Consider the following 23,736-nt stretch of genomic DNA (forward strand, 5'->3'; position numbering starts at 1 on the left):
GAAGTGGATTTTTAAAAAATTTAGAGACTATTGGTTTAAATTTTTTTAAATTATTTGTAAGAATTAGTAGGTGAAGCCTAATTATGAGTTAAGAAGAAGAATTTGTAAAGGTAAAAATTACATAAGAGGGGAAAGAGGAAAAGGAGATGTAACAAGAGCCAAGAGGGTGGGTAAAAGGTCCAAGTCATTTCCTCCAAGGCTCTGTGAGAAGCTGGTCCTGGTGAGAGACTTGAAGTTTAAGAATGTGTTGTTTTGCTCACACCAGATTTTCCACCAAATAAAAGAAGTGAGAAATTCCCAAAGCTTGCGAAGGAAAGGGGGAGAGAGAAGGTCTCATTAACTTAACCAGTAGCTGTATCCTAAGTTGTAACTCAAGAGTGAATTTGAGACCTCCTCACCACAAAAGGCACAGGAGAGAGGTCATGAGTAACCTTTTTTTTAGCAAAATTAAATTTAGTACGAAGCTTATCAAGCCTGACTAACCAAAGAAATTTGCCAAATACCGACTTAGGTTGTAAATCTCAAACTCGAGAAGTTCATAAGATGATACTAAGATTTTACTGAGAAGTTATTATTGGTGTTGAATCTCCACAAAATTTGATCATCATACTCTCCCAAGTTTTCTCCGAGTTTCTAATTTTCAGGAGCTCGCAATGTTTCTCGATTTTCTTGTCTCCAAAAATAAGAGAGGTTATCTATGAATTTACAGCATTTATCAGCAAGTTATGTTGAATTTACATTGATTACTTGCGGATAGAATATTTTCTATAGCTTTAGAGAATTTGCTACAGATTTACACTATATCATATTGACATTTCTCAAGAATCCTTCTTCAAGAAGAGATCTATTGGCACCAACGAAGTAGGGTCAAATGGCTTCCATGGGAGGATAGAAATAATAAATTTTTTTATGCCACCGCAACGACTAGGAAGAAGAAGAACCATATCTCGAGGATAACAATTGGACTCAAAGATCCAAAATAGAATCCTCCTAAGAAAAACCAGAAGAATATTTAATTTGTTTAGTTTAAAAACAACTGAATACTTTTAAGTACAAAAAAAAAAAAAAGATAAATGCGTAAAAAGAAAAACCCCATGATTTTTTCTCCGGGCAAAACACTCGGCCAACTTTGTACTTTCTTAGGAATTCTGATGGTGAGAAGCCCAGGATATATGAGCATTCCTACTCCTACTGGTGATGAGAATTGCACGTTGATTCAACTAATAAGACTGGATCTTGCAGAATAGATAAAGCATCATTAATAGCAAATGTTGCCAAGCTGTTAACAATCAATTTAATTGAGCAAATAAGCCAACAATTCAAAGATTAAAAGTCCAAAAGGGAAGCCAAATGTGATGCTCTAATCAACTGGATCTTTATATGAAATTTCTATTGAAGATAGAAGAGAAGAAAGGAAAAGCTACCAAAGAGACATATGAATTGGTAAATTAAAGTATATTATAATTTCCCACTCCTCTTCCCGAATCCAATGACAAGCATGGCAACAACCACTACCACTATAACCAGTGTTACCACCAAGACGATCACTCCAATCCACACCCACTTCCTTCTTCTACTACTCCTCTGATACCTTCTCGCCTCCTCCAGCTCTTGCGCCGCGTCCCCTATCCCCTGAGCCGCCTCGACCACCAGGTATTCGATCTCATCCATCCTCTCCCCCTGCGTCTCCACCACCACCGCCATGTCCAGGAACACCTGATGCAGCTCCACCAGGCTCCTCTCCACCTCCCTCGCCGCCTCCTCCCTCTCCTCCATCTCCTCCGCCAGCTGCCTCACCCCGCCTTCCTCGATCGCCTTCCGAAACAACGACGCCGCCTCATCCTTCCCCTCGCCCTCTCCCTCCCCCTTCGACGCCATTATCCTCTCAACCGCCTCCTCGCTCGGCTCCTCCCCGGTGATCGTGAAGTAGCACCGCGTCACCGCCGCCCTGCGCTCCGCCGACATTTGATCCCGCAGCTCCTGGAATCGCAGGATTAGGTCTCTCAGCTTCGCGCGGAGGGAGACGGTGACCGGTGCGGGGCCCGGGCGGTGGCCCATGGAATCGATCCGGGCGCGGACGGCGGTGATGCGACCGCGGAGGGATTTGAGGGATTCGGGATCGGGGTCGCGGTGGAGGCGGGTGAGGTGGTCGTGGATGGTAGCGATCTCTTGCTTGGCCGCCTCGGCTTCTTCTAAGAAGCGGAGGAGGTTGGGATCCGCGGCGGCCGTGGATTCCTCCTGGCTATTGAGAGCGGCGTAGCCGCCGAAGGAGTCGGTCATGAGATCGTTCATCTTGGAGGCTTGGATCGAGGGAATGGAGTAATGGTGTAGGTAGGTGGTGATGGAGATGATCTGAGTTGAGTCTAAAGGACGAGAAGAAGAGACGAGGGTAATAAATTCAGATCCCAATTTCCCACTGGCAATGGGGGATGCCACGGCGGGTAACGATCGATGCTTGCACGTTCGCAGGCGTAGAACCGTTAGTTTTCGTAACATAATATTCGTTAGTTTTCAATTGATTTAGAATTCTAGCAAAATTAAGCCCTATCGTAAGTGATTCTTTTATATATTTATTTAAAAAGGTAGGATAGTTACCAAAGATAAAATGAATTCCATTGTACAGAGTGACATATTAATATATAGATTTTAATCTAAATAAAAATGTATATAAATATCACTATTCTGTGATTTATAATTCAATCTCTCATTTTATTCTCATTTGACGTCTTAGGTTAACTCAGACAGCTTTAGTCTAAAATTTTTAAATATCTAAATTACTTATATCTTATTTATTTCTTTTTTCTCTTCTATCTTTTTCCATTTAATAATCATATATAAATTAAGTAAAAAAAAATTAGATAATTATTAAAGAGAAATATAAGAGGAAGCTCGAATTGTCGGTGAACCTTTGGTTGAAGCAATGATATAAGGAGGAGAAGGTAGTTGGAAAAATTAAAACAAGATTATCGATAAGTATTCTAATAATATGATCGATATCAATTAATTAAAATAAAATTATTTATTAAATAATAATTATAGAATAAAAAAAATTGAATTATAACTAAAAGACGGCATGAATCATAAATAAATATCGAGTGATTTGAACAAATTTTCTTCTTTATTGAGGAGAGAGTTCATAAACTAGAACCCTTTCTTATACATACATTTTTAATTTTTTTTATTAACTTTAATAACTTAATTTACATAATCAAACAAAACAAGCAAGCTTCATAGGATGATCATCCCTGGGTACATACATACATAGGGAACCAACTCCGCCGCCGGTAATTTTACAAGCTACCTTTGCACTCCATACCAACTCCACGGTAGCATAAATCTACTCCACATCATAATCCTTTCTTCTTATTTTTTTTTTATCCCTTTCTCTAAAGCATAGTTTTTAACAGTAAGTATGTCTCTACTGATTAATTAATAAGACCTACGCGTTTCTCAGTTGCGAGCTGTGCAACGTGGAACTGTGCAGTATATTTACGCGCAGAGTCCTGTGCCTCATCAAGAGGGGGCTCATTGAGGAAAGCCCAGTTGCTCCTCGTCCACCTGCACCAATTTTAATCAAGAATATTATACATATCTTAATTAAGATGATCTTGAAAGAGGCCATGCAAATTTAAGTTGCTTAATTAATTACCAGTCGCCAGTTTTATCTGGCTTGTTGCTGTTGCTCAGATCCTCCTCGTCATGGATTTGAGGAGATGGAGGCGCACTATGCACGCGTAGAAGACGAGATAATCTCTACAAAATATACATAGAAAAACATGCATGGAAGTAGTTTAGAGTAAGTTCGTACCATCTAATTTCTATGGAAAAATACAGACTAAAAGTGTTGAAAATATATAGTTTAGAAAGATAGTAAAAACTAAAGAAAATAAATAGGTGAGATCTTAAAAATATATCCAAGAGAAAGACGTGAACAGAGCTTACTGGGGACTGCTTTGGGGAGGCCAAAGTTGGAGATCCTTGCTCTTCTTCCTCCTCTCCTTCAGTCTTTCTGTGCAACTTCCTGAAAGCCTCGATCTCTTCTTTCGTTAGCGATTTGTTCCTCCGAGCTCGAACTATACATGGTAATTAACCCATCATTAGTTTGCAATTAATTAGCCAAACAAAATAAAACTTGTATATAGAGATATATCTATAACTACCTTTATTCTCATCCATCACAGGTGAATCCCAACCAGCCATTAGAGAACCCATCTCTAGCTTTCTTCTTTCTTTCTTCTTCTCTACTACTAGTCTTCACTTGAGTACTTAAAGGCGCATAGTTCTGCTGTGGATAGTGGAGAGAGTTGGTACTATGCCATCTTTATATATATAAAAGGATGGAGTGGTAATTAAGAAGGATCCAAGATGACAGCACATAGATTGCTACAAAACCATGAAACAAGAACCCTATTATTATGGTCCTATAATTAAACTTTTCTTTTGCTTTTTAGTGCATATAGGACTTGGTTCATTGTTTCCACCTTCATTATGTACTAATCTTTATATCCCCATGGGACCAGCCCTCCCTTGTCTTGGGTCATCCTTATCTGCTACCTGTAACACATCACTATCCTTGCACATCATATCAAAGAAGATATTTATGTGCTTCGTTATACTATTGGTTAACCCTAACTAATCCTTTCTTTTAATTAAAGAGTTTAAGATTAATTTTTCTGAAAATCATGTGTACATATGATGAAGTAATGAGGATAAAATAAGAAACAATTGTAATATATATTGAGAGATATAGCTATAAACAGTTAAGGAACCATAAAGTCAACACGGCTAGTTACTCTCTCAAATATTTTCTCCAAACTCCTGAAAAGAGTTATCGTGAAGCATCTGGATAAACTTGCATCTTACGTGATTGACATATGATGAAGTAATGAGGTGGCATATGTAGTATATATATCTTCTTCCGAGTAGAACTAATAGTAATTAACAAAGTATATCTAGTGACATATGCCATGGAATAACTTGAACTTGTCTGAGCTATACTTGTCGAATATTCTAAAACCAGCAAATAATTTATATGTTCGATGATCTCAAAGTACATTCAGCTTGCTGAGGAGATTATAAACTAGGGAAATTAGGATCCAGTATGGCCATGGATAGACACTAATCATTATTTCTTATATGAAAGTTTGTATTAGTGGATTGAGAAATACCCTTTCTCACGTACATCTCTGAAGATTATAATCCCAGCATTGTCTGTGAGGCAATTAACTGGTCTGTTAGCATTTTGAGGGAATTGATGAGTAATAACAAATCATACTCGATGTGAAGGTAGGAGAAACTAATGTGAATAAATTTTGATCTGAAAAAAAATATATCACAATGTTTTAGCTTTTAAGCTTATCTGGGTTATTTGCCCAAAAAGCTAGTGATTTTTTTGTATAAAAATTTATCATATTATATAGGGGGTTGTCAAAATAATTCGACTGGTTCAAATTCTAGAAATTAGGTGAGCCTAATTAATATCGCACCCTATCAAAGTTTTGACTAAAACCGAAATGCTAGGGTCTAAGTTACGATCGTGGCTAGGTTAGATTCAAAAGATACTATGGTAATTAGACGAGACTTAAATTTATCCATTGCTAGACAATTATGACGGTAGAAATAAAATTAGCAAGTAGCAGCTAGTTTTGTTGATTTTGAGTTAAAGAATCATTTGTAGTCTTAACTAGCTAGAAAAGATATTTTGGGGTTGAGATGGACTAATGAGATTTTAGTTTGATCATAAATGGAAGAAGAAGAGAAGTTTTCTCCTCTTCACTGCACGTAGAACAGGCAGCGAGCATTAAACGTATCTATAACCTTCTAGCACACATTCCTCCTTTTATATCTACACATTAAAAGCATTTGAAATAGAAATAAAAACCTTACAAAATATCGTTGCCTTCTCTAAAGTATTAGAGTCCATTTTTTTTTTCTATTTGCATCTACGTTATTATTGCTTTAAGACTTATTTTATCTTACGAAGAATGTGAAGTACCACACAAACTAACGAACCGATCAAAAAATTTAAGCCCCCGACACTATACTAGACCGTTAACAAATAGTACGTATACTATACATTAGCCATACGGTAGTTTAATCTAAACCAAGATGAGCTTATTTGTTAATCACAAATATACAGGCCATGCAATCTTATTGGGTTCACAAAATTTATTTAAGGAACGTTCTAGTATTCTACATGATCAAGGGAAAGTGGATAGATATAGCCAATCAGAAATACTCGGTTTCAACTTGCTTTGATCATGTCAAACTCTCTCTAGATTTAAATATGAAATGATATGTTTGCCATGTCAAATTGCTAGGTTGTGATTTGAGTTTATTATTACATATGGATGGATCTTAATAAAATATCAGCAGCTTACAGACAATGCTCTCAAGAAAAATAAAAATTGGCATAAACATGCCATTTAATAAACACTAATGCATCTTATTAGTTGGATACCATTAGCCTAAGATAAAGATTATGAGTTTGAATTGATATTTGATAGAGTCAGAGTATCTCTTCTGTGGTAACCTTTGCAGTAAAACCCTGGATGCCTTATAACTGCGGATAAGAACCAAAGGAAAGCTACATACAACCAAGAGAATATACCACATCCTCAGTCCATTATCGACTTCTTTATCCGATTCTCTTCTTCTCCTCTCTTCTCTCTTCTTCTCCTCTCTTCTCTCTTCTCTCTTCTACTCTTCTCCTCTTCTCCTCTTCTCCTCTCCACACTATAAGAGTATAAATATAACTAGATAATTAATATATATATATATATATATTTTTTGGGTTAAAAGAGCGATAAGTTCCTCCAATCCTATCCCGGTATTTGAGTAAAATATCCAGGAAAAGAAGAAAAAGAAAAGGGTGGGATTTTGATCCGAATCACGGATGAAATTTGGCAAGGATTTTCGGAATCATCTCGAGGAGACGCTTCCCGAATGGAGGGATAAGTTCTTGAGCTATAAGCCCCTCAAGAAGCTTATCAAGCATCTCCCGCCCGATCACCACCACGTCAATCTCGCCGGAGATGGAGGAGGAGGAGACGGAGGAGGAGAGGGGGAGGAAGGAGAAGGCGGCGCTCCGCCGTGGGTGGGGCTGGAGGAGTGGTTCGTCAGGATTCTTAATGAGGAGTTGGAGAAATTTAACGATTTCTATGTCGATAAGGAGGAAGATTTTGTTATCCGGTTGCAGGTAAGGCTCTTTATTCTCCGGAACCCTAATTTTCGATCCTTCTTTGGTTTAATTTGTCGTCGTTATCGTTATAGGTTTAGTGGGGGGTGGGGGGCGAAACTCGAAGATGAGATGGCTTTGAAATAATTGATCAATTTTATGCATTGACTTTACGAAGGGCACCAGTCCTCTTAAAAGATGATATCTTTTGAGTTAGGCATATGTGTCTTCATCTCTAATAAAGTAGATCAAGCTAAGATGGAAGTGGTGAACGATTCCAAATACTGATTATTAATTTCATACTTGATTATATTACTCAATTGGACTTGGATAAGAATCAATTTCATTATTAATCTTCTTTAGCGGTTGTGTTGAAAATTCTTAATTGAGTGTGAATCGATTTCAGTATCGATTGTTCTTGGTACTGCTAGCCCAGATTGCTTTTGTATGTATTGATTCTCTGAAGGAGACTGGATGATGGATTTTGGAGCATACTAGCATATCATATCAGGTTCATTCACATATATGTTGGAATGCAATGTAGAAAGAATCAGTGCAATGAAAATTTAGAAATGGTTTATTTGAGGAGATTTTGGTCATCCGTTTTGTGCAAGATGAAAGTTAAGTTTTAGATTCTAAGTTAACATGTGATTTTTATGTTCCTAGGATGTCATGTGAATGTGTGATACTTGCCATTCTTCTTACAATGACTGGAAATTTTATTTACTTGGGTCTAGAGTACTTATGGATGTAGATAGAATATTACTAGAGTTGAATTTGCTTGCTGAATATGCACTGGAATTATAAACTTAAGAAGGAGCATGTCATGCAGAAGATCAGGTTTCCGAAAGGAGAGAACGAATTGTAATATGAATAGGGTTTCAATTTTCAAAGTTGTAAAAGAAAGTAACTTGCGTGTTTGTCATGTATCTTTTCTAGAATGAACAACTAGCTAAGGGATCTAGCATTCTGACTTTTGCGCAGAAGATAGAACTTGGAACAAGTGATAATTGACGCTATTTTTTTTCCTTTCTGTCCCAGTCTCATATGACAGTTTGTAATCTTTAGTTTATGTTGCTATAAACTAGACCGGATTTGTAAGCTGATCCTTTTCATAAGATTTTTCGTCTTCTTAGACATGTTTGGATTTACTACTAGCTCAAGAATTGAGCACACGCATTCCCAGTATACTACTATTGAATAATAGTCTGGGACAACATACTTGTGGATGTCAAACTGCATTTGCAAAATTCATAGTGCTTTTCTCTAGCTTGATACACCACCTTCTTTCAAAATGACAAATTTTCAATCTTCATGCCTGTATCAAGTTTTTTTGGTAATCATGATTCATGAGCCATTTTGATGGTTATCTTGAAAATCCCATTACAAAGTGGTGTTACTGAATCATTCATCTCTAGTGGCCTTCCTCAAAGAATGAACTTACTTATGCATGAAAATTTTCATGCCTTCTCCAGATTTTTCTTGTTCCATGCAAAAAGACCAATATATTCTAACTTGGCCCTAATTTTCAGAGAAGCTTCTATTGGTTGATCTATTTAAAGGTGAATTTATTCTTCAGTGACCATCATTTTTTACTTAGTTAAGCAGATATTTTGGACTTGTAAATTGGTATATTATATATATATATATATATATATATATATATAGGAATATTGTTTTTTTAAGTACTTGGAGTTGCGAATTTCCTTCAATGTGTTGCTGCCTGGGTATCCATCTAATGATTGAAAAGGAGTAACAACTAGATTGATCCTGAAAGCATAACAAACAGATCCAGTCATTGGCGAGGACTGAGAAAATGATCGATGCAATTGTAATATCAGAGTGCTCAGTTGATGAACTGATGCTAAAGATACAATCAATCTATCTAAAACATTTAAGATAAATAGGTATCTTAGTTACATCTATCCTGTCTTCATCATTCTTCTTTTCTCTTTTCTTCTTCTGCTGTTGTAATTTAAGATGTTACAACTAAAAGCAACTTTTCTCTCTTTCATCAGATTTTTAACTTTTGAATCCACTGGAAGTAATATATTACCGCCTCATTATCATTTCTATCAACTTGAGTTTAATTTGGACCTTAAGTTGATTGTATGGCTGTACCTAGATCTGAAATTTACCGCATGTAAACAAATCTTCACGGTTACACCAATCGTGGACATTGCACTGCATTCAAGAGTTTTCTCTCTGACCAAAAAAATCCTTTTCTGTATAATAATTGGATCCAAGGTATGTTCTTTGGCTGGAACTATGAGAGTTAAATGTGCTCAGTTCCCTCTGAATCTAATATTCAACAGCCTACCATTGGCCTAAAGTTGAAGATTTTAATTGCTGTATTCTTGAGTAGTTTCTATGAGGGGCACATCTGGAGCTCTCTCTTTGGCATTTGAGAGTTTAGTGCAATAAGATTTTCACAAATTTCACTTGTAGCATATGCAGATGCATCCTTTGAAAGTTCTATTCTATTGATTAGAGGCTACTTTCATGATTCGCTAACATTATTCTTCTTTCAGTTATATTGTCTTGTTGGTCGATATTTACTGCATAGTCCTTGACAATAGTACTATTCTGTTTAAGCTTTTAGAGATGTCTCTTGTAGATCCATATTGTATTGCCCCTAGCCTTGGAATCCCCATGTTGCCATAGTGAACCACACACCCAACACATTGAATGAAAGACACGCTTTCTATTGCCTGGTTCATTGTTTATTTATATTTTATGTTTGATTGTAGGAACTCAAGGAGAGAATTGAGAGAGTGAAAGCTAGCAAGAATGTAGCTTTTACATCTGAAAGTGAATTCAGTGAAGAGATGCTAGAGATACGTAAAGCCTTTGTGACCATCCATGGGGAGATGGTACTTCTGAAAAATTATAGCTCCCTCAACTTCGCAGGTACTTTTTTTTTTTTTGATAGATTTGGAAGATTGATTCTATTATCATGAGCAACAGCTCCAGCTCCTCTACCCCTCTTACTTTTATGCAGGACTTGTGAAGATTTTGAAGAAGTATGACAAGAGAACTGGTGGCTTGTTAAGTCTACCTTTCACACAACGCGCTCTTCACCAGCCCTTCTTTACAACAGAACCTCTGACACGGTTGGTCCGCGAATGTGAAGCTAATCTCGAGCTTCTTTTTCCATTGGAAGCAGAAGTAATTGAATCAGGTCCACCTAGAAAGCCTGAGGCACAAAATGACAAAAGTAATAATGAGGCATCTCATGTTAAAGAAGAGACCGTCGATGTATATCGGAGCACATTAGCTGCAATGAGAGCAATACAAGGCCTTCGGAAGGCTAGCTCAACTTACAATCCTCTATCTCTTGCACAGTTCTTCCATAACCAAGATGATGAAAATGGTTCTGGAGCTGTTACATCTGATAACTCAGGCTCTAACTCTTTAACAGCTTCCCAGAATGAGGAGCCTGACCAAGAGAGTGTACATTCAGGAGATTAAGCTATTGAAATCGACTTGTCTTTCTGTTTTGAGCTTTATTTCTCCTGATTGCTTATCAAAGAATCAGGTCTCCTAACAAGAACTTAATAATTGGACAGACATGTATGGATCATTATAATGTGCATCATTATTGAAGAGAATAATGATTTTCAATAAATTTCAAGTAAATTAGGTTTACTGCAGTGCTTTTTATGCATATATATATATATATATCTTCTCATACTTCTTGCAGGGCATTGGCTAGTTCTCCTTATATATCTTTCAGATCTGAGAAACTTATTTGACAGTGTCCAGGATTGAGATTTTTTACATATCTGCATCTAATGAGTTCTTATTTTTTATTTATTTGAGGAAGCGATAAATAATAGTGTTCTCTTTAAATCGATGTTGTTAAGATTCGAACTTAAAAACATGCTCATTTAACCATCTAAACACTATTTAGCACGAAAAACCTAACTGGTCTTGCATTTTGTAAATCTACTTTATTTTGGTTTTCAATTTCAGAATCACTCAATTGTACTGTTTTTAAACCAAAGTATCCTTACTTTATTTTTGGATGGAGGAGAGAAAGGTCTGCGTTGCATTTAATACTACTTTGTTATTTCTCTAAAAAACGATATATTTTTAAATTAAGTATATAAAATACTCTTTTCCCCCTTCTCGCTCTAACATTCCATCTAAATAAGTAGAATCAAACTTAATATATGCTCAATCTCGTACCAAGAACCAAACCTAATATATTTCGCTGATAAATAATATAAATCCCGAGATAATTAAATTAATTTTATTAAATTTTTTAATGTAATATATAAAATGGAGTGTATATATTTTTTATCATTAAAATACATATTTTATTATAATATTTTATATATGAGTTGTGCAGTAAAGTCCCTTGTTATAAATTGGAAACCAAAATATAATTAAATTGCAAACCGATTTGGTTGAAACCCATTGAACCATTGCCTATGGCTAAGGAGAATATGCATGTAAAATAAAGACATTTAGAGGGGCTAAATCGCAAAACATGAAAATACCAGTAATTTTTCAAGATATGGTAATTATTGCCACCAAAATTATCAAAATAGTATTTTATTAGTTAAATCTAATTAATCATAATTAAAACACAACTTAGATTAAAAACTATTTTACTAACTTTAATAATAATCTGTTAAAATATATTTTGAAAACTAACGTTGTTATTCTGAAAGAGTTAAATAATCTTAGCGACAAATTTAATATTTTAAATAATGCAGCGGCAATTATAATATTTTAAATATTTTCAGTGGCTATTATGTAAAAAACTGTTTTGTTTTTAATCAAATAAAACACCTGCAAGTCGATACATTCGCTTTAGTGCTGCGGCCTCGGCTGTGAGTGCCAAGGCAGCAGCTCTCTCTATCCCGCACTAACGCGCAATTCGTCGAACATCTTATCTACGGAACACAATGCCGCAGGCATGAGAGCAGCAGCACCCACGTATCCTCTTATTTCCCTCCTTCGCTTCTCCCGCCTCGCCTCCATTCTCTCCACCACCTTCTCCTCCTCTTCTCCTCTTACCTCACCGTTAACCACATCACCAATCTCATCTCATAGAGTAGAAGTAGAAGAAGCAGCAGAAGCAGAAGCAAAACAAGAAGAAGGCGGAGAATCCGAGACCAACCCACCCAAGACCGCCGCCGAGGTCTTCCTCCGTTGGGGTTGCACCTCGTCGGAGCTCTCCCAGATCCTCTCCCGCCACCCCTCCCTCTCCCGCCTCAAACCCCCCTTCCTCCACCCCAAGCTCCTCGCCCTCCGCTCCATTGTCGGCATCTCCTCCTCCGACCTCGTCAAGATCATCGCTCGCCGCCCACGTTTCCTCTCCACGAGACTCTACCCCTCCCTCCTCCTCCCCCGCCTCTCCTTCTTCCGCTCCACCCTTTTTCCCTCCTCCGCCGACCACAACCTCCTCCTCCGCGCCGTCTCCCGCAATCCCTCCCTCCTCACCTACGACATCGACAAGACCCTCCTCCCCTGCGTCCGCCTCTACGCCTCCCACGGCGTCGATGCCCAAACCCTCGGCCGCCTCCTCGTCTCCCGCCCCACCATCGTCATCCGCTCCTCCCTTGACTCCGAGAAGCTCGACCTCCTCCGCCGCACCCGCCTCCTTCCCTCCCATCCCATGTACAAATACGCCCTCTCCATCCTCGCCGTCTCCCGCCCTGAGACCATCCGCGCGAAGATTGCCAATCTCGAGAAGTTCGGCTTCTCCTCCGACGAGGTCTTGACCCTCTTCGCCCGGACGCCCAACATCCTCACCCTCTCCATCGACAAGGTGCAGCGGAACATGACGTTCGTCCTCGGGACGATGAAGCTGCCGGCGAGTGTCGTCCTCGATGAGCCAATGCTGCTTTACTGCAATCTTGATAAGGTGCTCAGGCCGCGGCATCTGGTTGATGTCCGGGTGCGGGAAATGGGGCTCCGGCCGCAGATTAAGGAGGATTTTTCGATGGTGAAGGTCATTCGGATGAGAGAGCCGCGGTTCTTGCGGGCATTTGTGCAATGCCATGAGGAGGATGCGGCTGCCGAGCTAATGGAGTATTACAACAAGGTTAAGGGGTTGAGGAGGTTGGCAGAATCGTCGAGATCCACCAAGCATAAAGGTTTCCCCTTCTAAGTGATTTCGATCAACCATGGTATGCTATGTTTAATTCTTTGTAGGAGAATTTTACCTTCTGCAATACAACCAAGCATCCATTTTGAGTTTACCTTAACGCAATGACTCTCAAATTTGTTCATATTTGTCTAAAACAATTAAAAGAAGTCATGATTTTGAACAAGGGATAAGCTCATCTCTCCTAGCTTATCTCCATGTCGAACAGCGAGATAAGATTTGAATGAGATTGTACCTCAGAAATTTTGTTTTGTTTTCCTATTTATGCAATTTTGCAATTGAAACTGTAAGCAGGTTCCAATCTATTTCTCATGAAGTTCTGGTCTAGTGCATATTTCTGACTACCAGTTATATATGGTTAATTATTATTGAAAAAGATAATTGTCATTATCCAGGAAGAAGACATAGTTAATTACAGAGGTGCTGTCAAAGTTTGCTCTTGGTGCTTATTGATGCAAATTCCTTTTTAGACATATCATGGTTAAGCAATGTTTTATCTTGAACTTTATTTTGTCCCATGGGATTATCTTTATAATTTAACTTGTTAATTTCTTACTTTTACTTGGCTTGGTGATCTATTGTTTGATTGATTTGTTTCAACTTGGATTTCTCTAGTCTTGACAACCTTCATCTAACAAGCTTGATCTGTCACCATCTTTCTAGCATTTTGGATATGCTAGAATAGTCAAGCAATGGAATTGTTTGTGTTGGTCTGATAATTATTTTGTAGTTCTATCCAAACTGTAGTAGCCATTATTTCACTGTGTAGGAAGAGGCATACTCTTATGTGAAGGCTTACTGCAGCACTTGGTTCCTGCTTCCGAGGCGCTTCATTTGATCTCACAGAGTGGTGCTTCTCTAGACAAATGCTCCTACCAGCTTTCATTTCGATTAACTTTCTCTTACTATTTTCTTGGGTAATTGTCTTCAGGATTTTTGTAAGCAACTTGCTTGTTAACAAAGAAATAGGAGCCACTTATTTGGGCAGTTGTCTTTACCTTCTCTTCTCCGTTCGTCTTTCTATTCATCTTCCTATGATCTATTCCATCTTCACAGTAGTCCCACTCTTTTCCATATAGCTAATATTTGCCCTTCAAGGGCTTGAGAATTTTTTATTTTTTATTTTTTATTTATTTTTTAGTTAGTATTTGAGTCATGATTATGAACTGAGAATCAAAGGAGAACTATAAAATTGATCTGTGATTTAATGGTTGAGGGTTTTGGCTCTTTCAAAACCCTTTTCTTGTCGTCCATAGAAATTACTCTGTATCATGTATAACATTCTTCGAAGTTCCTTTTGATCTGCTTCTCCATCACCTTTCCCAGATCAGTTAAATGTTTCCTCTCATTTTAGAAGTTTGCTATTAGTCTGCCAGATGTATCTAATTAATAGACATTCAATCTTGTGCGTCCATACAAAGGAATGGAGAACTGGAGAATCTTTTGTTTGATGCATATGCTAGCTGTTGGCAAGGTAAACTAATTATAAATATCAGGAGTTTACAGACAGGATTTACTGGCATCTTATGTACATATAATTTGAATGTCTGTTTACTTCTACTGTCTAGTATACCAGAAGGCGTCGAGATGATCTGGACTACTGGTTGACACAACCGGTGACAATTGAGAGGCTGTTTCTATATCATCTACTTCATCATTTATAATTGCTTTCTTCCCTTATATACATTCCTTTTGCTAGCTTCATTATTGTTGACACAATTGAAATATAAAGATATCAGGAGTTTTCTTAAAAAGAAAAAAAAAGATATCAGTAAGTGTTCTGAATTTGTGCCCTAAAAGCTCTGAAGTTCTTATAAGGATTAGGAGATGCACTTCATGTCTTCAAGTTCTAAATTAACGTGGTAGTGTTCCTATTGCCTTTGCTTGTTTGGTTTCCCTTCTTTGAAATAAGATATTAAGATGAACTCAGTAAAGTGTGCTTTCAGATATCACATTTCTCCTTGCACATTTCAATATATCATATTCTCCTTTGAGAACCCAATCGCTGTACATAAATATCCTTTGCAAGATATCAATCGTATTATCACTTAGAAGGTAATCTGAAATATTGGGAAGTATCTCTTTCTTGTGATACTTTTCGTATGCATTCACAAATTTAAAGGTGGATTGTTCTATTTTGAAATTCTAAGGTGGTATCAGGAACTTCTAAATGGCTGCGAACTACTAGTACTATTTGAAGGAGTTTTTGACTGTTATACAATGTATCTATCCAAGGTCAAACATTTTTACTTTAACTAGTTGAGTCTTAGACTCTTAGTCCACATGAAAACCACTTATGATAATATGTATACCTTACAAAAGTTGATGTCTTAAATAATAATTTTAGTTAATATATTTGCTTTTTTTGTGAGCTATTCTTAGTAAGTGTTATATAAATCGGTCAAATGGACGAGTGATTTGTATACTAATAATATGCTGAAGGTACTAAAAATCATTCATCGAGTTAGCAATTTTAATTAAACAAACATTATTATCTCAAATAGCGATTTTACTCGGCAAGCCTATGCGGCATCGACGTGGACTAAAATTAATCTACTATACTACAATAATGGTAAAGAGAGAGAGAGAAGAGAGAGAGAGAGAGAGAGAGAGAGAGAGAGAGAGAGAGAGAGAGGCATAATTAAGGCTAAAATTAACGTTTTAGCCCTGATAAGAACCAAGTGAAGCATTTAGGTCTCGTGTTTTATTATTAATTCTCATACATCCATGGATAGCAACAAATATGAGATGAAGCAAAAGCATCTCTTGTGACTTGTGAGAGAGTAACTCAGCAACATGGCCACCGCAGCAACGACGACGCACACACCGACGAGATGGAGGCATCCGAGAAGACGACCGGAACCGTCAGTCCAATCCCTACCAGTTCTTCTCCGACGCCCCCAACTCCCTTCCTCCTCTTCAAAGGACACACACGTCCATCTTATCATTCCCACCACCACCACAACCTCGACCCCCAACTTACGCAGAAGAGATTACTTCGACGAGGAGGAGGAGGAGGAGGAGGAGCAGAACAACAACCCCAGCGACGTCCTTCTTCTCATGGACGCCCTTCGAGTCCCCGTCGACGAAGAGCTCTACATCTCCCTCATCAAGGAGTGCACACAATCCGAGGATGCTGCCGAAGGTGTCAAGATTCACGCCCACATCGCGGAATCTCGTCGCAGCCTTCCTGGCCTTCTCCTCGCCAACCGCCTGTTGCTTATGTACGCGGCATGCGGTGCGTCCCAGGACGCGCGAAAACTGTTCGACGAAATGCCTGATAGAGACGAGATCTCGTGGGCCACCGTGATTGCCGCATGTTCCGCTTGCTGCGGCGAAGCAATGCAGCTGTTTGTCGAAATGCGTGCAGAGTTGGACGGGGTTCTGAATTTGGATACGACCATCGCAATTCTCCAGTCATGTGCTCGGGCGCGAGAGCTGCGATCAGGCGAACAACTTCACGGGCTCCTCGTGAAGGCGTTTGGGATGGATGCAGCTGTTTCTGGCGACGTTGGAAGCTCACTGATGCAATTCTACGGCATGGTTGGCCGCCAGGACATGGCCCAACAATTGTTTGATAGAATGTCACTTTCTTCACAGAACGCTTGGACATGCATGATCACGGGGTATTGCAGAGAAGGCCGGTTCGACGAGGCTATCGTTGTCTTCAGGGAAATGGCGAGATCAGGTAAGAGGAGCTGCTTTGCGGTCTCGAGCATTCTCATGGCTTGTGCCGGAGTGGGAGACGGCGGCCAGACAGGTAGGCAAGTCCACGCCGATGCCGTCAAGCTTGGGATGGACTCGAATCAGTTTGTGGGGAGCAGTCTGGTTCATATGTACTCCAAATATGGGTTATCCATGGAGGCAAGGAGATCGTTCGAGTTGATCAGAGAGCTGCGAGATACTGTATGCTGGAATGCGTTGCTCACTGGATATACTCGCAGTGGATGCTTAGAGGAGGCTGTGGATGTGCTGTATGAGATGAAGGCTACTGGAATACATCCTCCAGAATCGATGATTGATGAAGTTAAGATGGCTTGTGCTGTGTGAGTTGAACTGACAAAATTTTACCAACATTGTACAGTTGTACAGGCAAACTAATAGCAAAAGAAAAAAAGGAAAAACTTGAACAAGTACTGTACAAAGTTTAAATTGCAACAATTTTAAGTCATGACAGTAACGTTTAAGGTAAAGTTATCTGTGAACATATCATTTATACAGTTAGCTGCACCAAGCAACAGCCACTTTGTTTCTCTTCATATGACAATAAAAGTATATGCAGTTGGCAGCAAATAATGAATGAAAGGAACAAGCCTCCTTTCCATAGGAAATGTTATGCTACAAAGAGAAAGTCACTTCATTAATTCGGACCGATGAGCGAACTGAATCGATACAGATATACACGAGTGTGTGATTCTTGATCTCTCAAACAATCATATTGGCAAACATATTGACATGGTTTCTAGATAAGTTCATCAGAGATCAACAGGAATACAATACATCCCAGCTTAGCTTTTCATCAGATCTTCATTTCACCAACGAAATCACTAGTATAAAAGATCAGTGTTTGCTTGAATCATCAACAGAAGGAACCTTAGCTGGGTAATGTGACAAATCTGTGTCAATCAGTGCTGAGAGATCATATGGCCGTGCAGAAGTAACAGCACTTTCCTTAAGCAAAGAAGACTTAATAGCTTCCAGATCTGCATTGTTCGGGAAACTAGTTGACGTCTCAGGACTGTTGGAACTGGATGTGGAGACATTTGACAATTTTATGTCATCAACCCTGCCAGCATACATTTGTTTGTTCCTCCTCACAGTATCCATCTCCTGCCCAGTTGGCACAAAAGTGCGGGCTCGATACTTTCTTGCTCCATCATCACCCTCATTGTTATTGTAAAGCACATAATCATGATAAGTAGGGGCAAACTGTATCACAATAAAACTTGTCAGACTATGCAAAAGACAGTGAATTACTAGTCATATTAGGTCAACATAACAGCATACTGCAATGCTCACCTGATGAACTGTGTCATGGTAGAAATCATTGAATTTCAAAGCGTGTAGAAGACTTTCCCTGAAACCACCTGACGCACCAATTTTAGCACCTGCATATTCCTTGTAAGGGAAGGCATACAAGTGACCAACAGCAGCTGCAAGCATCTCAATGCACAACACGAAGTTCTGAAAATCAGCAGCATCTTCAGCATTCTTTATCAATTTAGACTTGGCAGCAAGAAAAACCAGAACACCCTACAGAATAGAAAGGTTTCAATCCTCAGCATAAGAATAAAGCAATACCGATGAAGTTTATTTTCCAAGTTAAAAGTAGTTTCACTTGCTAACCACACACCCTGAAAGCTAAACTACTAAGTGGAACAATTGTGCATGAAGCAGATGACAGAAATCTTCAAAAATATGCCAGAAAAAAGAGAGAAGGTAGATGGATACCTGCCAGTACGTAAGAAAAACAACTGATTTGATCATAATGAACTTTGGAACTGGATTGAATGGCCGAAGCAGATCTCTGCATGCCATATAGAACAAGGCTAGAGCATATAGTGCCATCGTGTATGAGAGAGTATAGATGATTGTGATATAAAGATAGGACTGGTTCACACTAAAGTTTCCATCTTCATATTTTCCTTTTGAATAGAGTATAAAGGTAATCACAACCAAAATAGGCTTAAGTATCACAAATTGCAAACAGCCTTGCTTGCACCTCCGAATGAAACGCCTGCTCAATGACAAACAGGTTCGCTGGTTCAGAATGTGTAAACATCATGGAATTTATAGAGAGCAAGTGCTTCAGCAAATTTTCTCACATGAGATAATCTGACATGTAATATCGCCGCTAACAACATAATGACATATCAAGTAGGTTTTCTGAAGTATTTACATACCCATCAAGAGGAATAGATGGAAAACAGCATGTCATCAATAGCCAAGAAGGCTTAAGAACTCGACCACTCAAACTTAGCACCACAGCACCTGGGCCTCCCACCCATGCCAAGCAGAGAGAAAGGAAATTATAGATTACCCAAGCGTCGTAGCTGGAAGAAGTAAAACATCAAAACAATTTCCATGAAATATTTTGGAAGAGTTCAAGACTTCTTCAATTCTTCCACTATTAATGCTTTACTATAAACACAATTGCATGTATACCGCCAATATTAGATACCAAGAAAAATATGCTTAAAAAAACGGAAAAAAGATATAGGTTAACGTGTTATTTTGCAGAACATTTCCCTCAGGACAAAGGAGTGGAAAGGAACATTCTCAAATTGTTGGTCTTAATAGAATTGAAAGAAAATATACTAGTTATTACAGTAGACTGAAATAAGATATTCAGTAATGATAATATTGACCCATTTTCAGAGAGAGAAATACAGGAGAAATAGCCACATTTTATCAAATTACCGCATTCAAATAGTTATCGTGATTACAACCATCAGCATGTATACCTAAAGAAAAGCAGATGAGCATCAAAACCCTGAAGAAATGGCATGGTGTTAATACTTAGTCACAAAAGTTATCGTTTGACTCTTATTTTCAGCTAAAGCTTCAATAGGCATTCCCCAGACAGATATTGTTTCCCAACTATTAGGTGTGGGAGAGGTCTCAATGAAGACATCACCTCAGGGGCTAGAGGGGGCATAAAAGTAATCACTAGAACTCCAATTTAGCGAGCTAAAGATGGTCATGTTGGTTCTTCTGTTGCAAGGTGACAAAATGGGCAGTCTGTCACTGTGAGGATAAGCCTTTCCATCATGCCCTTTGGAATTGCGATTTTGAATTACACATAAAGCTTATCCAGTAATGGGGGTACATACTCCAAATTGGAACAGCTTCCTTCATTGCATGCTTGTTCTAATGGAAGGGGAGGATTCAATTCTATTGCCCACTTAGATACTACTATGATAGAAGAAACATGGTTGATCAACATCACAGACTATCAGTGCATCACCTTTGCTGCAACACATCCATACTCTTGCTTTAGTAATGTTCTACCTACGGGTTGAACAGAAGTATAAAGAACATATGAAAATTATACCATATGCATACTCATTACCCAAAACCAGGAATAAATTACCAACATGAGCTTAATTGATCAATAAACTTACACTTCCCGAATTGAATTGAAGTAAATTGAGCTGCCACGTAGGACAAGTGATAAAAAAGACATCACTGCATAGACCTGCCAAAAGAATATAATATGATTGAAAAGAAACTATGAAGCAAAACATGCTTAAAAATAAATTTAAAAAAATCATGAACAAAAAAATTTTCCCCATCATTTATGTCAACCAAATGCTTGTTGATAGTTTACCTTTATTGAACACTAATCATAAGATTTTACAATATATGTCCAAATTAACTTAGTTCTCTTCATTTTCAGACTCTACTTGAATTCCAAACTTCTAATGCTTCTTAGTTCCTAGTCACAAAAAGGATTGCAACATTTCTAATGAACATATACAAGGTGATACACCAGGGATTGATCTGTGTTGCTAATTGCCAGATCAAGACTACTTCATGGTAGGTTTTGCCATGTGAATCACACATGTAATCACAAAAGAGCAAGGATAGTGCAGACAATGTGCACTAATGCCTAAAAATACTAATTTGACAAGTCTGCTTCTTGCTTAGTTTTTCTAATAAGTTCACCTATTGCCTCATTCAGTATCTTCAAAACAGACCCCAATAATTGTTTACGGACTTGTTTACAATTCTATGTGTTCCATTTACTACAGAGCTTCTTCCATTTGCAAAGATGACACATTGTTAAAGTTTATGAACATTTGTTCTTTTCATGTAGAATTCGCTGTACAGTAACAGTGGGTCACCTGCTAACCAAAATTATCTAGCTGTTTCATGAAATCTTATTTCAGAGAGATGGGTATGACATTACTTATGTTATTACTTTACTGCTGACTTTCATTTATGTAAATAGACCATTATTTACTATTAAACATCCCTTTACTCCACAAGAAGTATACTTTACAATGATGCCAAAGTTATTTACAACTTCCATGAACTCTAGATGCGATGAAGAGGGTATCTCTTAGTGTGACAGTAAGACATGCCCTTAAATCCAAGGGTCTCATGTGTCAAGCCATGGAAATAATTTCTTTTGTAACGACCGTAAGGCTATGACTTAGATGTCCTCTCACAACCCTGCCCTGCTCCAAATCCACTTGTAGTGAGTTAAGTAAATTTCTCAAGTGCTCGTGGTGATAATATTGACATAGATTATGACAAAAAAATAAAAATATAAAATTGTCTACTATACTTGTAAAATTGTTTGCTATAGTATAAAATTTCCTATGATGTCAAAATTGTTTGCAGTTCCAAGAACCTAAATAACACAAATATATTAGCATCCGCTAACTTCATTCCTGGCCCCCTATTTCCACAAGAATCAGATTGTTTCAAGATTCAAAATCACATTTTTGTCAGCAAAGTCAAGAAAAATTATAGCAGCAATACCGGAATCATGAAGATGATCCGAACAATGAACCGCTGGTACGTGGGCTCCGTGTAATTCAAAAGATGCCTGTAGATATGGAGCAGCGCCACCACTATCGCCCCAACAGAGCACGGGAACGCGATGGCCACATAAATAATAGGCGCCATCGAGATCGATCACAAACAACAAACAATACAATTCAAGTAAGTAACAAAAGTATCGCCCTTCTAACTCCTCCTCCTCGCCTTTGACTTGGCACGACCCATGGAATTGAGAAGAAGAGAAGCAAACCCTAATCGCCTCGCTAACAGCCGAGATCGGGACTTTAAAGTAGGAAGGGGGGGTGGATTTGGCCGATTGGGGATTGGTTACGAGATCAAAATCGCGATTTGGGGAGAGGAGAGGAGAGGAGTAAACAGTGATTGCGTGCGAGGGAGAAGGGAATGGCGGCTTTGGAGGAGAGTGAGCGCGTTGGATTTGGATGAGTTGGTCGACGAAAAATGTCGTCTTGGTTGAGGAGGAACGACTAGAATTGGAAAGGGCTCTCCTTGGAACCAACCAGACTTAAGAAAGAAAGGAACCCCTTAATGAGAAACAACTTAATAGTTAGTATTAATGGTATCCATTAATTCTAAAATGTAGAAAAAAAAATTGAATAATTAGCCTCTCATTAACATGTTTTTGGTTGACATTCACTAATATTAAGTTATTAACTATTAGAAATATAGAATTTGAAATGGTAATCTTTACAGTTTGGTATCTAAGATTCTGGCATCTTTGGGTGTCAACAAGTCCAAACACCCCAAATTATTTGTGTGATGCCCAATTTAATGGGTAATTGAATACTAATTATGTACCTGAATTGGGAAACAACAAATCTGTACTCTTTTGGTTGTGGATATGGTAGATACTTTTGATGGTCTAAAATATCACCAAAGGGTTGACTTGGCATTTAAATGATTATTGCAGCAGATCTAAGAAGGAAACTATGTTCTCTTTCTTTTTCTTTTGAAAAATAATTGCCACCTTTTCAAATTCCATACTAGAGATGGCAAGGTTGTTTACAAATCATGTCTGCATGATCAGATATGTCAACTGTTCATTAAAAATATATATGGAAAAGAAAATCATCCAAACTTTGATTAGCAAGGTAGTATAAGAATTACCTTTTAATGAACTCATATAAATTTTATTTTATTTTTCTTTTCTTTTTCTTAGATAGATTATGTGTAATCTTAGCTTATTTTGTGGTGAACAACTCATGTTCCCCTTTCCAAATTTTGTTTGAGATGAACTCGCTTATTTAATACTATCTTATTGTGTTCAACGAGATCAAAATTTCGGCTCAAAATTGACTCATTATCATCGAGCAAAGTGGCTCAAAAATATAGATGGATTGAGATTATGTGTGAACCAAATTTATTCCGAATTAGTTGAGTGTATTATCAGATGTGCATCAAACATATTGTTTGCCCGCATTCAATAATTATGATCACATTCACTCTGGTTGCAATCACGGTAGTTGAATATACATAGCTTCCAAAAGAATCCAATAATATTTTTCTACAATATTTCTTTTATTGATTTAGGATTCTACTTTATGTTTTTTCTAGTTTTATATCTTTAATAGATTATGAGCTCAAACATTATTATACTTTTGATTTAAAAAAAACAATTGTTACAATCCGATCATATGAGTTAAGTCGAATTAAGTCAAATGAGTTAGTTAATTTAATCTTATTATTTTAAATTTTAAATAAATTGAATAATTTGGATCCAATCTGCTAAGATTTCTACTCTTATAAATAAGATTGATATAATAATCATGGAATGAAAATTGAATTAAGTTATTTTTTACTGTAGTTGTTATATTGTTTTTATCTTTTTTAGAGTAGATCGTAACCATAGAATTCTTTTAAGCTTTCAAACCTTGGACACTATATTTCTTCACCAGCCATCATACTTTAC

General features: G+C 37.8%; 6 protein-coding genes across 7 annotated transcripts; 3 read left to right on the forward strand and 3 right to left on the reverse strand.

Moving 5' to 3' along the window:
- Positions 1 to 1,458: 1,458 nt before the first annotated feature.
- On the reverse strand, positions 1,459 to 2,280 carry LOC140769853 (syntaxin-related protein KNOLLE-like). Its single transcript, XM_073110738.1, has 2 exons — positions 1,798 to 2,280; positions 1,459 to 1,680 (listed from the first exon to the last, which is right to left on the reverse strand). Exons 1-2 carry the CDS (start codon positions 2,278 to 2,280, stop codon positions 1,459 to 1,461), a joined length of 705 nt encoding a protein of 234 aa, XP_072966839.1.
- An 883-nt stretch (positions 2,281 to 3,163) lies between these two features.
- LOC140771355 (uncharacterized) lies at positions 3,164 to 4,431 on the reverse strand. Its single transcript, XM_073112864.1, has 4 exons — positions 4,161 to 4,431; positions 3,943 to 4,073; positions 3,650 to 3,753; positions 3,164 to 3,558 (listed from the first exon to the last, which is right to left on the reverse strand). Exons 1-4 carry the CDS (start codon positions 4,210 to 4,212, stop codon positions 3,426 to 3,428), a joined length of 420 nt encoding a protein of 139 aa, XP_072968965.1. The 5' UTR covers positions 4,213 to 4,431; the 3' UTR covers positions 3,164 to 3,425.
- A 2,206-nt stretch (positions 4,432 to 6,637) lies between these two features.
- LOC140771026 (SPX domain-containing protein 4) lies at positions 6,638 to 10,825 on the forward strand. Its single transcript, XM_073112378.1, has 3 exons — positions 6,638 to 7,198; positions 9,928 to 10,087; positions 10,179 to 10,825. The coding sequence occupies exons 1-3, from the start codon at positions 6,896 to 6,898 to the stop codon at positions 10,646 to 10,648; spliced, it is 933 nt and encodes a 310-aa protein (XP_072968479.1). The 5' UTR covers positions 6,638 to 6,895; the 3' UTR covers positions 10,649 to 10,825.
- A 1,185-nt stretch (positions 10,826 to 12,010) lies between these two features.
- LOC140769460 (uncharacterized) lies at positions 12,011 to 14,684 on the forward strand. 2 transcript variants are annotated; one of them, XR_012105912.1, is made up of 3 exons: positions 12,011 to 13,320; positions 14,068 to 14,148; positions 14,230 to 14,683. XR_012105912.1 is itself a non-coding variant. In XM_073110143.1 (2 exons), the coding sequence occupies exon 1, from the start codon at positions 12,105 to 12,107 to the stop codon at positions 13,299 to 13,301; it is 1,197 nt and encodes a 398-aa protein (XP_072966244.1). In that variant the 5' UTR covers positions 12,011 to 12,104; the 3' UTR covers positions 13,302 to 13,320; positions 14,068 to 14,684. The 2 variants fall into 2 exon arrangements, 1 of the variants encoding a protein (XP_072966244.1); XM_073110143.1 differs by having other exon boundaries at positions 14,068 to 14,684.
- A 1,410-nt stretch (positions 14,685 to 16,094) lies between these two features.
- Positions 16,095 to 17,348, forward strand: LOC140769854 (pentatricopeptide repeat-containing protein At1g31790). The gene has a single exon (XM_073110739.1). It carries the CDS (start codon positions 16,095 to 16,097, stop codon positions 17,346 to 17,348), a length of 1,254 nt encoding a protein of 417 aa, XP_072966840.1.
- A 132-nt stretch (positions 17,349 to 17,480) lies between these two features.
- On the reverse strand, positions 17,481 to 22,333 carry LOC140770160 (uncharacterized). Its single transcript, XM_073111192.1, has 6 exons — positions 21,789 to 22,333; positions 20,423 to 20,496; positions 19,202 to 19,351; positions 18,750 to 19,035; positions 18,318 to 18,551; positions 17,481 to 18,227 (listed from the first exon to the last, which is right to left on the reverse strand). The coding sequence occupies exons 1-6, from the start codon at positions 21,933 to 21,935 to the stop codon at positions 17,859 to 17,861; spliced, it is 1,260 nt and encodes a 419-aa protein (XP_072967293.1). The 5' UTR covers positions 21,936 to 22,333; the 3' UTR covers positions 17,481 to 17,858.
- Between the last annotated feature and the right edge of the window lie 1,403 nt (positions 22,334 to 23,736).

This window comes from Typha angustifolia, chromosome 11 (genome assembly GCF_048772165.1).
Source record: "Typha angustifolia cultivar Huaian chromosome 11, ASM4877216v1, whole genome shotgun sequence".
Lineage (NCBI taxonomy): Eukaryota > Viridiplantae > Streptophyta > Magnoliopsida > Poales > Typhaceae > Typha > Typha angustifolia.